Source organism: Maylandia zebra, linkage group LG17 (genome assembly GCF_041146795.1).
Source record: "Maylandia zebra isolate NMK-2024a linkage group LG17, Mzebra_GT3a, whole genome shotgun sequence".
Taxonomy (NCBI): Eukaryota; Metazoa; Chordata; class Actinopteri; order Cichliformes; family Cichlidae; genus Maylandia; species Maylandia zebra.
The window spans coordinates 26,176,521-26,195,560 of record NC_135183.1 but is presented as its reverse complement, the minus strand read 5'-3'; the positions used below and the strand labels follow the sequence as shown (position 1 = coordinate 26,195,560).

At 41.3% G+C, this 19,040-nt stretch overlaps 1 protein-coding gene across 1 annotated transcript; it reads right to left on the bottom strand.

Moving 5' to 3' along the window:
- Window positions 1-685: 685 nt before the first annotated feature.
- Window positions 686-18,584, bottom strand: ccnd2b (cyclin D2, b). The gene is made up of 5 exons (XM_004548360.5): window positions 18,143-18,584; window positions 17,014-17,229; window positions 11,857-12,016; window positions 8,898-9,046; window positions 686-3,537 (listed from the first exon to the last, which is right to left on the bottom strand). Exons 1-5 carry the CDS (start codon window positions 18,335-18,337, stop codon window positions 3,373-3,375), a joined length of 885 nt encoding a protein of 294 aa, XP_004548417.1. The 5' UTR covers window positions 18,338-18,584; the 3' UTR covers window positions 686-3,372.
- Window positions 18,585-19,040: the final 456 nt, after the last annotated feature.

Sequence of the window (19,040 nt, the reverse complement as noted above, 5' to 3'; positions counted from 1 at the left end):
GTTTTTAAATAGTCCAGAGGAGGAAAAGGGAAAAAGAAAAAGGCTGTAGAAGAAGTGCAAACAACTAGTTGAAGAAATGAAGCATCTCTGTTGATAATTTCCTCCTTGTCCTTTGCAGACAAAGCCAAATGTGTAATGTATAAATATTTAATTAATCTCAAAGTTTAACAAGTTAGAATAACTATACCACTCAAATGCATATTCTTTAAATAACATCCAAACCTGGACATATTTTGCTGAATGGAAGTCTCAGAAGATGCTTGTGTAGGTAGAGCTGGTTCAGCCTTGTATCACTAGCTGACCTTCGCCGTCTAACTGTGATCCTGTGCTTTAAAACATTCAACATAATTAGTCACCATCAATTACTCTCGTGAAATATGACAATCAAGTACAAATTGTACTTTATTCTTTATGTGAATTACACATTTTATATTTGGCTTTGATAAAAAAAATATCTTATTTTAGGTAGCAGGATATGATGATATTCATATAACATGCAGTATTTTTTACTCCCGTTTCCATGTTTAGCTTTAATGCCACACAGAAACATTCTGCTACCTGTTGTCCATAATTTTCACCTACTTACATGTTGCTTGTGGTTTTGTCGCCCTCTGCTGACAATAAGAGTGGTATCATCACACATAATTAAGATTGTGGAAGTGGAAATAAAGACAAAAAAAGCTGGTTGATTTTTAGCCAATTTATTGAGGACAAATTGTTGAGGTACATTGTGTGGCTGAACTTGAGGGGAGGGGGGATAGTGGGAGAGCAGTTGGGAATAACAACCACACCAAACAAAGATAAAACATTCTGATGGTTTAAACTCTGAATAAATGGGTACCTCAGGAAAACAAAAATATTCCAATGAACTGATCAAAACTCTTTCTGGCACGTGCATCACATACAGTATAGGCTGTTCTTAGTTTAGCACCAGATATATGAAATGGTTTTAAAGTAGGCTATAGGCACTTGTAACTGCTCAGGCACACCTGGTGGTGGATATTTGTCTTACCCAGAATGGAGGGAAAGGAGGGAAGGTAGAGGGGGTGAAAACCCCCCCATAAAAGTAAAACCCGTCCGATGAATTAAGAGTGAAAGACGTGTGTGATGTGAAGTGAGTGTGTGTGATGAGGTAATGAGATGGGTTCTCGCTCTGTCCGTCCAAATTAACCTGAGGTACACAAACATTACACAGAAGCAGCAAGAATATGATAGATTACAAAGTTACAAATCAATAGAGGAATAAAACATGCTAATCAAAAGAGATTGGCAAACACGATTACTTCCAGTCACGCACCAAACTGTTACGTTCCCTCCGGTACATGTACGATGACACACACACACACACACACACGCACATATACATACACACACAAACACACACACAAAATAAGCAAAAGACTTGTTACATACACAATATTTCATAATATAGCAGCACACGTGTGAATGACAATAAGGCATCTTTGTGTAAGACTAGAAAAGAAAAGCTTCGTAGCAGCAAGAGAATGACGTATATAATCTATCTTTACTTACTTTGGAATTGTTGCTTTTAAAAATCATGAACAAAACCTTTAAAAGCATAAACATCTTTCAGCTTAAAGCATTCTTTCAGAGGGGGAGCATTTGGCTTATTTTTTGTGGATTTTTTTTGTACAAACTGAGCATGCAGGAGTACGATTTAGAAACTACATTTCTGGTCTAACGAGAAATTCAATACATGTAAAACTCGCACACATGGCAGTTTTAAAACTTCAGAAAGCGGTGTAGACACAAACAAAACACGAACAAGAATATTTAGGATACAGACTGTAACTATTTTAAAGAACTAGCGGAAAAGGGTTGGAGTTGCTTTGAAAAAAAAAATTCAAGTTCAAGAGTTAAATAAATGCACTGAAGTCTAAACATGACTTGGCTTTTCTTGGTTTATAAACAATTACACTATAACACCGATTATTATCCTATGACTACTCACCTGTAGGGGTCGAGCTTTCAAGATAAACGTGTGTTACCCCCATGGGAATCCAGCCCAGGAAAAAAAATCCTAATAACTTAAAAGAAAAACTAATAAAACCAAAAAAGAAAAAAAGACCCCTAAAACCCTCTCTGAACTCTCCTCAACCACGATCCCCCCTACCGATCTTAAGGAGTGTTTTTAAAAGTGCATCGATATTGTTCCAAATCGCCCTCTCTGCAAAAAATAAGGATAAAAGAATAAAAATGGTATAACTGCTGAACACGAGAAACTGCAGTGCACCGAACCGACCCCCACCCAACCGGACATCACCAGGGATTATTATTATTCCTCCTCCTGCGTGTCACTCAAGTGTCGTGCAGCTGCATGAACATCATAAAGCTTAAAATAATCATCAATCCACACTTGTTGCATTTTAACCCACTTTCCTCATGCTCTCTTTTATTCTAAAAACCTACCAACACACCCTTCACTTACTCCAGTCCTCTCTCAAACTTGGTAAGACACTTGCCAGATCTCCTCTTTCATCATCTGCGCCCTCCACTATGTACAAGCTTCACCTATAAAAACACCACACAAACGACGGCATATCTTTGCTGAATGCAAATACACGAACATACGGTCCTGTCAGCACATCTAATGCACGCCTGAAACCATCTTCATGTCCTTCCCTATGTTGAGCAGGCCCAGCCCACTCCTAGCCAGCACGCTTCTGCATAAATAGTAAGCAGTACTACAGGTGCACAGTATGGTAGGCAGAGCAGCTAGCTGCAGTAGAGCTCCTCTGGTTGGATATCAGCTTGGTTTAAATGCCTTGTATTTATTATCAGCATTTGAATCACTACTATATGGATTTCCAGAAAAGGAAACATCCCATTAAAACTATTAATTGATAACTGCTAAGAGATATTTAAAGAGTAACATAACTAAATACTAAATATACAGTATTAAATTCACTTTGCTAGGTATTATCAAAAGGAATATGTATATTTCATAAAATTATGTTGTTTTTTTTTCAAGTATGAAAATATATTCAGGTTTCCTTTCTCGAAACCTAAGGCACTATCAAGTTTTCAAGAATTAATCCTTTCTTTTTTTCCTTTTTTTTAAAGTAGCTGTTTGATTACATGTGGCCCGTACAAAAAAGGTGAAAGTACACCCAAACCAGGTGTGAATGGGGCAACAAAAAAAAAAAGAAAGAAAAAAAAACAGAAAAAAAAAGGAAAAAGAAAAACTAGAAACTTCTAAAAGTTCATCGATTGTCACACCATCACTCAACAGGGGGTGGGGGTGTAGGTGGTGACTTGATGCAGATCTACTGGCAGCTCACAAGCCCTCACTCCTGTCAGTTCATTGGCTGGCAAACATGAGTGTTGTGCGAGTCCGGTGGCGTCGGGAGCTCATAAGTTGATGTCGCGCACGTCTGTCGGGGTGCTGGACTGGTCTTGCTGCTCCCTTGCCTTGCTGCCGGCCCGGACGCTGGTCTCCTGCCGGTACTGCTGCCCCTGCTGCAGGCTGGTGGTCAGCACACGCTCTATTTGTTCCTGGCAGGCCTTCAAACAATCCTGGAACAATTTTAAAAAGGGTCAGCAGCGGTTAAACACACCCTTCCATCAAACCTCTGCTAGCGTCTGGGTGCTTTAAAGACACATAATCCCCTCCATCCAAGATTCATTTTTGCAGGTTTGCAATGTTTAGCACTATATTGTGTGGCAACTGAAGTCAAGCCTTTGATTTAGGAAAAATCCTTTTTTGAGTTATCACTCAAAATCTGTTCAAGGATTTAAAATGTATCACTATTCATGCACATAAAGCAAAAAGAAATAAAAGTACAGAAATGTTACATTTAAGTTATTTTTATGGCTTCCACAGCAAAAGTTGACGGCATACACATGCCCTTTAACTGGCTCTCTCTGCTCTACTATAGCCGTGTTACTGTAAATACACCCCCCATTCCCCGGCAGTCTGCTCACTTAATCTGTGCACCTGTAGCAGACACTAGTGTGCAAAATGTTGGAATTTCAGCTGCATTTGACATGCGAGTTGTTTAACAGCTTTGGTCACATGCATGGCATACCAGCGGGGAATTATGTTCTGCTGCGGTAGGTGGTCCTGTCTGCATCATGACCAGAACAATGGGTGCCAGCACACTCCGATACCAGTGGCACGGAGCAGCGAGCTGCACAGCGGGCACCGGACATGTGCATGTCTGTGGTACAAGCTGAAGGACTCCCACACGAGCTCTGGGGAGTGTCAGGGAACTCTGGACTCCCTTCCTCCACCCTCCCTTGGGTTTACTTCACGGTCAATCCCATGTGGAGGTCTTAGAGGAAATGGCTTTGACCTGCTGCACCCTAACCCTCTGAGTTAGGGTGTAAAACAGAATATAGGACAGTGGGACCGGATGTTTTTGGACGGCTTTTCTTATTAAAAGGGATCCTCTCTTCGTCTCCCTCAGTCTCCGTCCCCCCTGCAGGTCTGTGCGAAAGATGTGGGAGGTCTGCCTCTCTGAGCCGGCTGCAGGACTCTTAAGGAATGAGCAGAACTTGCGGAGGGGCCAACATTCCTTTAAAATGCACGAATAATTGGAACCTGATGGGCTGCAGACGGAGTGCCTGTTGTGACGGCCGGCTGGGTCGCGGGGCCCACATCACCATGGCAGCGCAACCACAAGCTAAGAGTGCCGTTTCTAAGGCCGTTATGGATTTCTATCCTGAAATCTGTGTGACTGTTGTGCTGCAGCAAAAAACTACCTACCCAGTATAGATGCCCTCTGAGAGTACTTTTTCTCAGTAATCAATATTTAAAGAAAAGATATACCAGTGACTATGACTAATATATCTATCTCTATATACAGTGGGGCAAAAAAGTATTTAGTCAGCCACCGATTGTGCAAGTTCCCCCACCTAAAATGATGACAGAGGTCAGTAATTTGCACCAGAGGTACACTTCAACTGTGAGAGACAGAATGTGAAAAAAAAATCCATGAATCCACATGGTAGGATTTGTAAAGAATTTATTCGTAAATCAGGGTGGAAAATAAGTATTTGGTCAATAACAAAAATACAACTCAATACTTTGTAACATAACCTTTGTTGGCAATAACAGAGGTCAAACGTTTACTATAGGTCTTTACCAGGTTTGCACACACAGTAGCTGGTATTTTGGCCCATTCCTCCATGCAGATCTTCTCGAGAGCAGTGATGTTTTGGGGCTGTCGCCGAGCAACACGGACTTTCAACTCCCGCCACAGATTTTCTATGGGGTTGAGGTCTGGAGACTGGCTAGGCCACTCCAGGACTTTCAAATGCTTCTTACGGAGCCACTCCTTTGTTGCCCGGGCGGTGTGCTTTGGATCATTGTCATGTTGGAAGACCCAGCCTCGTTTCATCTTCAAAGTTCTCACTGATGGAAGGAGGTTTTGGCTCAAAATCTCACGATACATGGCCCCATTCATTCTGTCCTTAACACGGATCAGTCGTCCTGTCCCCTTGGCAGAAAAACAGCCCCATAGCATGATGTTTCCACCCCCATGCTTCACAGTAGGTATGGTGTTCTTGGGATGCAACTCAGTATTCTTCTTCCTCCAAACACGACGAGTTGAGTTTATACCAAAAAGTTCTACTTTGGTTTCATCTGACCACATGACATTCTCCCAATCCTCTGCTGTATCATCCATGTGCTCTCTGGCAAACTTCAGACGGGCCTGGACATGCACTGGCTTCAGCAGCGGAACACGTCTGGCACTGCGGGATTTGATTCCCTGCCGTTGTAGTGTGTTACTGATGGTGACCTTTGTTACTTTGGTCCCAGCTCTCTGCAGGTCATTCACCAGGTCCCCCCGTGTGGTTCTGGGATCTTTGCTCACCGTTCTCATGATCATTTTGACCCCACGGGATGAGATCTTGCGTGGAGCCCCAGATCGAGGGAGATTATCAGTGGTCTTGTATGTCTTCCATTTTCTGATGATTGCTCCCACAGTTGATTTTTTCACACCAAGCTGCTTGCCTATTGTAGATTCACTCTTCCCAGTCTGGTGCAGGTCTACAATACTTTTCCTGGTGTCCTTCGAAAGCTCTTTGGTCTTGGCCATGGCGGAGTTTGGAGTCTGACTGTTTGCAGCTGTGGACAGGTGTCTCTCACAGTTGAAGTGTACCTCTGGTGCAAATTACTGACCTCTGTCATCATTTTAAGTGGGGGAACTTGCACAATCGGTGGCTGACTAAATACTTTTTTGCCCCACTGTACATCTTGCCCACAGATACACACAGTTGTATGTCTTTACAGTTTACAACATCTCCTAGTGCACACTGATGAACTGTAAAAATGGCATTATGATGGCACATCTACCCTGGTAGTGCACGCCATCATTTATAAGGTCATGTAAGTTTGCCCGTCTTATTTGAAGCCGTCTGGACGTTCAAGGAAAAAAGTGCAAACTAATCCAAAACTTGGTAATCTTACGATCCAAGCACTCAGTACAGGCATGATGCATGAAATTCTCCGACTTAGATTAAGCGTGGCTGTCAGCGAACAGTTGAGTCCCTTGGCAGTGTTTTTTTTTCTCTCCCCAGGGGCCTTTCATGTTGCACAAAATACATTTTATTAGTGCTACAGATCCCATTTAACAGTAATCATGTGGCAAAAATGGAGCTGTGTTTGCCAAGGCGTGAAACCATCATCTATCCTACCATAATGTACAGTTATTAGACAGATGTCAGTCTAACTGATTGAAAAAAATATTAATTTGTAGCATTTTGGTCTTTATTTACTTACTTTTAGACTTCTTTGTTTTTTCAAATTTTATTCATGTGTAAAACCAATGATGGGCTAATAAAACACACTAGTTAGCTTAGCTTAGACTACTCCTTTTAAAAATTAAAAAACAAATCCCAGTGCTTAGGCCGAGCAGACCACTGGGCTTCTGATACTTTAATTAGCAGATTTTAAAAACTACCGTATTTTTCGGACCATAAGCCACACTGTCGATGAACAGGTCGGTTTTCATACATAACGCACACCGGATTATAAGCAGAATTAAGCAAAACAAAACAGTCAGATAAATCAAACTTTACTCATCTCATTCTTCTTGCTTCCTCCACTTCCGTACCATTAATTAATTAATGTTGAATTCTCTCGCAGCTGCTCTACTCCCGTGTTGTTGCAGTATATTAATGACTAATCTCGTACTGTGGATGGATTATCTCAAAAGTTAGTGTTCATCCTCCAGCTTCACTGTGTTTATGTCATGCTAACATAGCTGTGATGCTAGCGATCACGTAGCACATCATTATATAGCAGCTAGTCCAACTTCAGTAACCCTACAAACGCCACTGCTGTTAAATTTTCTGTCTTCATTTCTGTTGGAAGTGATAGCAGAGCTGTACGTTTTAATTTTTTCAGAAATCTCCCAGTCAGAACATGCTATGTCATGCTTAGGTGGAAAATAGGGAGCTAACTTCCTGCTAATTTCTAACTCCATTAAATTTCATCAATTCTGTTTTCATTGATGCCTAAATGTCAAACTTAATTGTGAAACCTGGTAAAGCAGCAACTCTGATGATTTTATTAAAGATGAAAGAATTTAGACAGTTTTTAACTGTCAGTGATGCCGCAGTGTTAGTTTGACTTTGGGACCTGAAACAGACGGAGTTTTGGACCCAAAACTGTGGGAGCATTACAGCTACCTGACTACGGTAGCTGTAATGCTCCCACAATCCATTAAGTGGTGTGGCTTCGTAGCTTACTAAAGTCGCACTAAAACATTTGAGAGATTTTTGAGCACCGTGTACCACACAAAATCGATTCGAGGTCAGTAAGCACAACCAGATTCATACAATAGTTGTATCGGATTATAAGGCGCACTGTCAATTTTTGTGAAAATTAAAGGATTTTAAGTGCGCCTTATAGTGTGGAAAAAAACGTAGTTGGCGAGTGATTGAGGTTGCTAGAAGATTTCTGCAGTCAACTGCAGTTTGCTCAACCTGTCTACAAACACTTGTACTAGCCGAGGAAGTGAAAGTACGTTCGCCTTCAGAGAAAAAGTTGTGCTGGTTTAGAGGCATTCCTTGCTTCTGTCTAAGGCTTAAACACCCAAAAATTTATTTATTTATTTTTTTCTTTTAAAGTGGAACTTTTACTTTGAAGGTAAACGTTCCGCGTTCGCAGTTTCACTTTTCAGTTTCACTCCTGCTCAGAGAGTAGCTGGCAAGTATTTGTAGACAGGTCTTCCATGCAAAGATCCAGCAGCTGTTAGGAAGTTTTCACTAAAACTCAGAGTGCGCACATTTTTGGCGACTGGTCTCTGGGCCTTCTTTACTTGACCCTACACTGTCACATATCCAGAACACCAAGTTAGCATCACGTGGTTAGTGGTCAGGTGTCTGTAAAACCTCAAAACAATAAAAACTAGTTGCAGATGCATGTCACACACTTTGAGATTTGTGCAGTATTGTCTGATATTTTAAAGCTCAGCAAGTTACACTAAACACTGAAGTTAGTCTGTTGCAAGTAACTCTGTGTCTGCATCATCCTTCACTGGAAAAGATGCTTCTTGCCTTCAGTGCATACGTATTCCTCCACCAGGAGGGGCACACAGCTAAAGTAGGAGTCCTGCAAAGAAATTGCATGTGTCGTACCACAAGAATGTGGGCTCTGAGTTTTAAGAAGACATTCCCTCTGCTCTTTATAGCAGCAGTCTGTCTCCCCAGCCAGCAGCCAAATGCTTGCTCTCCCTCTCTCCATGAAAAGTAAATAGCTTCAGCCTGCCACCACTGAAGTCATCACTGTTGTTTACTAAAGAGCCTTTTATGCTGCTGTCGTGAGATGTTGCAATGATCGCTATTAACAGCGTATTGTTTCGAAGCGCTGAAAGTATTGAGTAATTCCTGCTGTCGAGTATAAATTTCCCCGCTGTGGTACTCACCACCTCCGTGTTGGTGATCTTGGCCAGCAGATCTGTCAGGTTGTCTCGACTCAGCCTCTGGTCAGTGTGGTCCAACTGCAGGCCACAGATAGCGGCTCCCATGCTGCCAGAGGCTATCATAGAAGGAGGGTTCATAGCAAGGCGGTCATCTGGTGAGGGAAAGAGAGAGCATTAAGCCACAGTGACACATGGAAATTACATCCTCATGTGACACATAGAGCAACATTACTTAAATCCGCCCAGAGGAAGTGTCACAGATGCAAAAGAGGTGAAACGTCTGAATCATCTCCATCATACATGCTTTACAGCTGAATCTGATTTTCCCACAGTCTGGATTTCAGCAGACGAAGCTCCACAGTGGAACCTGTGTGGCGTCCTTCACAGGAACTTCAGCTGTGATTAGAAAAACAGAGTAGGAATCCTCCTACTCGCTGAGCAATGAGTTCCAGGCACGACTCCCTTCGGTCTGCATCCAAGTCTCAGAGACTTAAGTGACAACAGGCCTGGGAGGAGGCAGAAAAGGAGGCGGACATGGAGAGAACAACAAGGAAAACCAGCAAGTGCTGATTGTGAGAAGTCCTTTCCACCGCTTGGTTATTCGATTAAGTAACGGCAAGGAGCTTCAGCAATCCCACCTCATTGTCTTTTATACGTAGGGCAGTAACTTCCCAAAACAAATAATCCCTCCTTCACACCCTCTTTGTCCTGTGATTGGCTGAGATTTCTCTTATCTTTGATTTTAGAGCAGCAGTCCCCAACCCCCAGACCGGTCCGTGAGTTCTTTGGTATCGGGCCATGAGAGTTGAGGCTTGGGTGTGAAATTTATGGTTTTCAGGTTTTATCATTAACTCTGTCTTTTCCCATGTTGTAGTTGTGTCTTATTTTGAAAGAAATATTTACGCATTACCATAGCGACCAGAGAGGATTAAGGTGCAGAGGGGAGGATGTTACTCTCAATGTTGTTGGCGCATTTCAGGAGGACGCTGCTAATAAAGTTACACAATCACACAGTGAATTTGTGTTTATTATTATATTTGCAAAACACTCTAGTTTTTGTCTTGGTCGTATCATTTTATTTTGTTGTATTTATCTGGTCTGTGGCACAAAAAAGGTTGGGGACTGCTGCTTTAGAGCTCCTTTTTTTTTTTACCATTTTTAAACAAAGTGTTTAAGGGACTTTTCTTTGGTACAACCAAGTAAAACACAAATGTGCCAAGATATTACTCTACATAACCGACAGCTTTTTGTCTTCTTGCGTCGTTGACTGAAACATCCTGATTTCTGGCAAAGATGGGCAATGTCATGCTAAAAAGAAACTTACTGGACTGGCGTTTGGCACCAATTTTGAACAAAATATGTGGTGCTCTTTTAAAAAGTGAAATCATGATCTAGTTATTCAAAAGGAAAAAAAAAATCCATGAAGTTTGTCAAGTTAAGTTGGATGTAGGAACTACCTTCTCTCCAAGGTCTACCATTCACTGCCTAAAAGCAGTCGTTGATAAGCAAGTCACCGGTAGATGGCGACACAACAGGCTGGTAAGAAAATAGTTCCTACCTGAAACTGCTCACAAGACTTTCAATTGCTGATTTATTTTAAGGTGGCCATTTTTTTTCCGGGGGGGGGAGGGAGCCCCTTTCTTTAAGGCCCATAGAGAAAAGCCAATGTAAACCAGTCCCAGTGGCCTGATAGCTTTTAGCCAGCTGTGCTACACCCATCTTCTCCTCCAGGGGCCAGCTGTCCATAGGAGGAGCTCCTCCAATATAATAATAACATCTCAACTCCATATAAAACTCCAAACATTTACATTACTGCACAACCACAGCAGGCCTCTTTTTTTTTTCCACTGCGGGTGCTTTGTGCTTGGATATAAGCAGCTGCTTATGAATAGCAGAAGTGACCACTGAAACACACCCATATATACTTATTTACTAGAGTAAGTTATCGGAATCAGAGGCTCCTTCAGCGAGTTTCATGCCCTGATTTTATTTATTTATTTTATATATATATATATATATATATATATATATATATATATATATATATATATATATATATATATAAATAAAAATCAGGGCATGAAACTCGCTGAAGGAGCCTCTGATTCCGATAACTTACTCCAGTAAATAAGTGCTTAATAGCCAGATATGACCGCACTGACATTTATGAGGAATTCAATCCACCAAAGTGACCTCCCTTTGTTTTATTTCCTTCATTGAATTAGCTAGAAAAGAGGAAAGGAGGTAGCAGAAGAAAAGCAGCCTTGTGAGACAGGTTTCCTGTATATTATGTGCATTAGGTGATCCTGCAGTAGTATTTCTGTCCAGGATATGAAAATATTAGAGGGATTCCAAGTTTAGGCAAAGGAATGCCTTGAAAATTCACCTAAGGAGAGGCCTGAGGGGGACATGTAAGCTTTTTCCAGAGTTTATTTTGGACACAAGGTGGCGATGGGAGGAGGAAGGAAGATCACTGGATCGCTGCCCTGACTTTTTAAACCTGGAAGTCTCTCTGTCAACAAACAATGAAAGGGGAGTACCGCAGAAAAATTCAGCTGCACCTGAGTCACTCAGCACAGAGTGTGTGATAGGATTGCTATCATTACCCGTGTATGTGGCTAATCTAAACACAGCACTGATAGGAGTTTTCCCAGGCACTTAGAAGAGAAATGTGCATGACCACTTTGAGTAGCTTTTAGCAGCTGTGAAGACAAAAAAAAAACTCACTACAGGCTGTGGAAAGAGTAGAAAGTGGATAAGGCAGCCAGCAGAGAAGAAAGAGGTCACAGATGACTCACGATGGGGGAATGTTTGCGTGTGTGGGAATATTCTGGTGGATGTCTGAGTAAACATTTTTTTAAAAAGCACGAAACTGAGCAGATGAAGGATTAAAAAAATAATAACAAATTTAAAAAAAAAACAAAAAAAACCAAACAAATAAAACAACAGGTACCCGCATTACCTGTGGCACAGAGGGCGATGAACGTCTGTGTGTGCTTGCGAACCATCACCACCTTTTCTGTGGGGAGGGGCAGCCTTCGTATGATGTGCTCTACAAAATCATTGGGGATGACGGAGGCCATGTTCCACTTCAACTTCCCCAGCACAACCAGTTCCCAGTCCTAAAGCACAAGGATGAGGGTTAAAAATAAATAAATAAATAAAAAAAGAGTGTGTGTCAGGGGGTTAAATGGCATGCTGCCACGTCTGTATCGCCCGTGAAAACGATCTTAGTCTGCCTCCATTCCCAGAGGAAATAGCTCTGTAAGAAGAGCAACATTTCTTCATTTTATCTATCCTCACTGTATCTTATTATCTGCATGCCTTTCTCATTCCTTGCATCTTTTGTGTTCATATCGCCGGCATGTGACAAGCCTTGCCCTGCTTAGAGGCCCTGCCAATGAGACAGCTAGCCCCTTCCTTCCTGTCATAAGCCTCAAACACAGCTCTACAATGAGCTAGCGCTGCACAGGCAGCCGCACAGAGATCACTCTTTATACAGCAAGGCTTTGCAAGAGCAAGAAGACTGCACACACTGCATTATCTAATTTCCTGTTACTCTTAACTCATTGCATTCAAAACCAACCAATTTACTATATTTTTTAAATATTATTTAGCAGAGACATCAAATGAAGACTTCAACATCTAAAATTTACTCAAAAAATTAGTTATGATCAAGTTTTCAACACAATCAATAACACTTTCTCTAACCTCCCACACGAGAGAAATTTAGAGACTGAAATGTGGTTGCTGTAGCCATTTCTACCTGCCACTGTTTCTTTTTAAGAAAAACAGAAGTCCTAAAAGAGCAAAGCATCGCACTGCTGCCTTAAAATAAATTGAATTCACTTTAGTTCTTCTGAGCTGTGATTGTGTGCGTGTTCCTCCAGAAGCCATTCATTGAAAAAACGCTTACATGTGTTGCTTTTTTATTTGTTTAGGGTCCAAACTGCACCTGAGCTTTTATTTAAAGTTGCACAGGTGTGCCATTTAAAATAACTGTCAATTTGGAGAAAATAATCCAAGGGTGTGGCGAACTGTCCCTGTAAATGGAGTTATTGATATAGGCACTCTAAAGGGGAAGTACTGTTGTAACGCTTTTATGAATAGCTAAACACTAGCATCAATACACTTTCATTCAGTAACAGATTCATGTCTAAACTTTGCTCCAAGCACTTCTGAAAGAATTGTACCTGCAGACGATAAGTGGGAACATGTCGAAGGGAAGGCAGGTGAGACAGAAGTGCAGCATAGTGCAGTTTTACTGAGGCACGATTAAAAAGACGAGGCAGGTGGTGACACCTATCAAATCTGAATCACTTGTTTTGCTCCCCTATAGAATCAAAATGAGCTACATAAAGGTCATTTTTTAGTTCATAACATGCTTATCTTTGGCTTTAAAAGAATTTAAAACATTTTTTCCAAAAAAGCAGTGCAGTGCCACTACATCTGGCACTGGTGGTAACATCTAAAAATCTACCATTTCCCACCCCCTTAATCTAGAAATAACTCAACATTTCAACAGAATAAGATGCCAAAAAGTGACGGCACCATGTAAAACCCACTAACTAAAAGAAATTCACAGATGATTCACGGTCGCGATCATCGCGCTTTGATTTTACATTTGTGAAAACGACTCAACCTCCGTTGAATAACACTGTGTACCGTTCCGTTCTTAAATCTATCAAAATGTGTGCTGCACTGGCACCCCGGCACGTGCCAGTAGAGAGTAAGCCTCCAGTGGCACCACTGTGAAATCTAACTCCCAAAAAAAGCAAGCCAGGGGGTCTGATAATGCACATATTGGTCTGTAGGAACTTACTTTGAAGTGTTAAATCGAGCAAACAAAGTCTGAGACAAGAGAAGTTGTGTTTACATAAAGAGGTGGTCTGAAAATCATAACTAGAACAGACAAAGACTAACACTTTGGCAGTAAATGTCACAGGTGAGGCTAACACTGGATTTTCACTGGTGTCTAGGCGACTGGATAAAGAAAACTGATATGCACTTCCTAAGAAGGTGGTGTGACTTATATCAGATAAGCCTGATATGAGGCAAGCTGGGCTGAACTTAACTTAAGGTGATACCAATAAATTTCTGTGGGAACATGAGGTCCATTCTGTTAACCATGAGAAAACCTTTGCGATAACGGCGTCATTGTTTGGTTTTCTTCATTTATGGGTAGAAAAATATGAGAAAGGTTAACTGGAGTGTGTTAGAAATCACTGCAATCAACAGCAAGAAATTAAAAGGGATTAAAACTACTCATATTTCTCATGAGAGAAGTTTTCTTTAATGCCCTTTTAACGCTGAATGAACACAGCTGATTCTAATTTCTCACTTCCTCTGTGTCACACAAAAAGTAACCGTAGTACACACCGAAACCCCAACGCTCAGCGGGGACAGTCCCCCCACCCCGAAACGCTTTTCTGTCATCTAAAATGTCACCCGTCAATCCCATTTACGTGGGTTTCCTGTACATAACCAGTTTCTCTTCACCCTATTTTTAAAAAAAAGGTAAATGGCCTGTATTTATATAGCGCTTTACTAGTCCCTAAGGACCCCAAAGCGCTTTACATATCCAGTCATCCACCCATTCACACACACATTCACACACACATTCACACACACATTCACACACTGGTGATGGCAAGCTACATTGTAGCCACAGCCACCCTGGGGCGCACTAACAGAGGCGAGGCTGCCGGACACTGGCGCCACCGGGTCCTCTGACCACCACCAGTAGGCAACGGGTGAAGTGTCTTGCCCAAGGACACAACGACCGAGACTGTCCAAGCCGGGGCTCGAACCGGCAACCTTCCGATTACAAGGTGAACGCCCAACTCTTGAGCCACGATTTTAGCCTCAATGTAGATAGATGATTGTGAGATGAATAGGGGATAGGTTTGCCACTGGTATGATCACTTCCGGGACATCTGTCCTGATGAAAAATACCACCCACTACCATTGTTAAACTTCTCTCTTACAGGCAAACTGCCACCAGCAGGGGTAGCACATTTACTGTAAGAGTGAGGAGCTACAATAATTTTCCAGAGGCTCCTGCTGCCTGCTCTCTGCATCCTGTGAGGATATCCAGGAATATGGAGCCTTACAACAATATGGAGCATCAAATCGGATGGATGTCATTTCCCTAAACAGCTGCAGCCGAGCAGGAGGACCCATAGGCTACGTCCACACTAATGCATTTTCACTCGAAAACGCATCGTTTTCTCTCCGTTCTGGCCTCCCGTCCACACTGAGATGTTTTCACTCATGGAAAACGCAGCGTTTTGAAAGCGCTCACGAAAACGCATACATTTGAAAACGGTGCTTTCGCGTTGCAGTGCAGACAGCAAAAACAAAGACTTTCTAAAATGATGACGCATGTTAGTCATATGATTCAGTCATGTGACCAATTAAACTAAGTTAGCGGAGGGCATTATACAGCAGTTGTTTTGTTTGCTCTCAATTTTGACAGCCCTATTAAAGATTAATCAGTCTGTACATGCTCCAGATAGCTTTTCTTCAAATTCTTTATTTCTCACGCGCTTTTGCAACTTTTACTTTTGTGTTACTCGTAGCAACAACTCCACCTCATTGTTAGTCCATTTAAAAAACTCGGTGCTTTCCCTCAACATTTTGCTGCGACGTTTCAAAGAGCCAGAAAGTAAATAAGCGGCAGACAGAAATGAGGCAGGTCAAATCTTCTTGCGCAGTACTGGAACCCAAGCGTTTTCGGCCGTTTCAATGCGGACGCACAACTCTGTGAAAACGACTGAAAACGCTAGTGTGAACGCGGAGCGGTTTCAAACGAAAACGCCGTTTTCAAATCTATCCAGGCTAGTGTGGATGTAGCCATAGAGAGCCTGGGCAGCAGTTTGGCAGATCTTACTGCAACATGTAAATTACTCTGGCACTGAAGTGGTTAAATTAAATCTGCAACTCTTTTAGTTGTTTAAGACAATTTCTTTTTTAATGGAAACTTCCAACAAGACATTTTTTAGGGCAGAAGCTAACGTTTGTTTGCTTGTAGAAGTCATAGACCAGCGGTCCCAAACTCATTTTACATCGTGGCCTGCTTTAATCTGTGAAATTCCCCCTTCTGTCAGCGTAAAGAAGTTTAATATTTAATATTTAAATATAAGAAAAATAAGTCAGCACAACTCTTTGGCCTTTAATCCTAAGAAATAAATGTGTAAAATTAGGAACATTTAGTAAAGAAAATAACTTTTCTGGCATTTAAGTGTTTATTACTTCGTTACTTTGGTGTAGTATGAATGACTATGGAAAGAAAGCTGTAAAACTTATGAAAATACATGCCGTCCTTCATTTGCTCCAAAGCCTTCTAATGGGCCGGATTGAGAGCCTCTGCTGGCCAATTCTGGTCCCCGGGCCTTATGTTTGACACCCCTGTTCTAAGCCAAATGTTTCCAGTCACAAAAAGCCACCTAGGGGAGCCTGAAATTAACATAAACTGGATTAAAAAATTAGCTCTATGATATTAATAAAAAATTCAGCATCGTGATCATCTGCAAGTGAGAAACAAACTGTTTTGCTGATGATGACGATGTGATAGTATCAAAAGCTCAAGAGGAGGCTAAATAAATGGAGATAAGTGTTGGGTGGGTTATTTATCCTTAATTTCTTTTTAAAGATCTTTCTTACACAACAAATGATTAACAGAGAAATTTATCTTAAAGGGACTTTTAAACTGCCAACATGGTGCCAAAAGTTGCCTTTAAAAGCATCCCTGGGTTAACGGTTGTGTAGTAAATCGTATGATAGTAAGAAAATAATACTTGAGCTTGGAGGTTTGGTTTTTAATAGCATGAAATACTCAATATGTACTAGAAATGCAGGCTTCCTCATGATATCCATATCCTAAACTGCATAACTGCCACTAGATGGCATCCTGCGTCTCTTCAGGCCACATGGATCCAAAGAAAGGATGTGGCTGTATTGTGCTCCACTTACAAGGAAAATAGGAAACTTCCTGTGAAACCAATTCAGCCATTAGCATCATAAAGTCATCGAAAAAACGTGACACGACATCTTCATGCTCCCATGAGTGAGTGAGTGAATGTTTGGATGGATGAATGGATGGGACTGTTGCTCTTACCAGCAGTTCCCGTGGTGAGAATGAATTATCTGTGTACATGCAAAGTTTCTCTGCTGATATGGGCCTGCAGTCCTTTAGCTTGGAGGCCAGAAACATGCACACAGCTCCCAGAAGCTGCAAGTAACTCTTTCTTGTGGGCATCACTGTTAAAAATCTGTCCAAATAATTAATAGCTAAAGGAAAGACGTCTTCATTGCTCTTCTCCTCTTCACACACCTGGAAAAGTTTAAACAGGAGACACATATATTAGGTAAAACTATGCCAAAACACCCAAAACAAAACAAAAACCCAACTACAATAACAAAACAGAAAAAGAAAAAAAGAGGAATATGTTTGTATATAAAACAGGTTTTGGTGGCTATTAATTCTGCTATAAATAGTACTGTTTTCGGGTTAAAGGTTAAATGACTGGTTTTCACGTCTTTTTTTATGAAAGGCTGCAAAGTCAGAGCAGGGCAGAAACAAATTAGTTCAACAGCAACTCGTTCTGCAAAACCCCCACATCGCCATTCAGTCTCTCTTCCTTGTTGGGGCTTGCCTCACTCATCAAAAAATAAAAATAAAATAAAATAAACCACCCAAAAGCCTTATAAAGTGTGCAAAATATCCACATGTTTTCTTCAAATACTTTCCGACAGTTTGTGTGAAAGAACTTTACCAAAATCAACTTATTTTCTTGAGCTGAAAAAATGAAAGTGGCTTAGCATTCATGCTGCCTGCCTTGCCCCGAGCCTGAGTCACTTTTAAAAAATTAATAATAATTACTCTGAGGGGAAATTTTCGAGTTTTCGATTATGTAAATTAAGAATAAGTCCCCCCCTGTCGCCTGAACTTACTAATTATCAGAAAGCACAAACTTTGAAGCTGTTAACCAATGTAAATATGCAGCTAGGCTGTTTTCTTTGAAGCCGAATTTTCTTCGTGGTGGAATTTCCGACTCTCCCACGCCTTTGGTGAGTCATTCTTATTCAATTGTCAAACAGGTTAACATCCATGACAACTTTCCACGAGCTAAAACGAGCCAGAAATAACTTGTAAGTGTGCAAAAACAAAACAAGACAAATCAAAAAACTGAAAATTAGCTAAAGCGGTTAGGTTAGCCCCGCGAGTGCATAAAATGCCCACAAACCTCATGCATCCAGCCTGCAACCATTCGTCTCATATAAGGCTGAATATCCTTCTGGACCCGCTGAAAATACGAACACTGAGGTAAAAATCTGTCCTCGATTGTTAATAAACTCTGCAACACTCTGTCATCACAGAGGATGTTTAGGTCAGGCTGGGCTCTCACGGCTAGGTCCGACTCCAGGCAGTAAAGCTCCATGTCTCGGCCCCCGTCTTCGCCCCGTTTTTTTGTTTGCTGTTGCCTTTGTTTTAGTTACTGAATAATATGAAGGAAAAGTAAATAAATATTGTTACGGTGTTTTCGACAGCGGACAGGAGGAGGAGAAGTGCCCAGGACGAAGCATGAGGCTGAGACTGCTGGGTTTGCTCCAGTCCTGCTGCCTCACGGTTCGCTTCCTCTCGCTGCAGTCGATGGTCCGCAGCTGCACGCACTACATCCGGTACGAACTTTCAAAATAAATGTCTGGGAAGAAAGCAGAAAACAAACCGGAAACCTTATTAATAAAAACAAACAAGCAAAAACATAAAATAAAATAAATAAATAAATATAATATTACTTTAAATTTTAAGGATTATCATTGTCATTACAGCAATACTATGTTTTTTGCTCTCAGTCCAAGAGTGAGCTTGTGAGATGGCTAGAGTCGTATCAAAGTTAATGGAGAGAGGACCATGTGTGTAATTGTGTGTATCCAGACAGCTGTACTGGGAGGCTATGCCCAAAGAGAGAGGCAGCAAATGAAAAAGGAAAGGCTAATGCATGAATTATGCTTTAGTGGAGAAATCTATGTCATCATGGAAAATTCCTTTTAACACCACGTTGTAGCTGTCCACTTAATCTCACATGACCCTCCCAAGTAATGTAACTAAACATTGGGTAAATGCAGAATGCAACAGCTTGA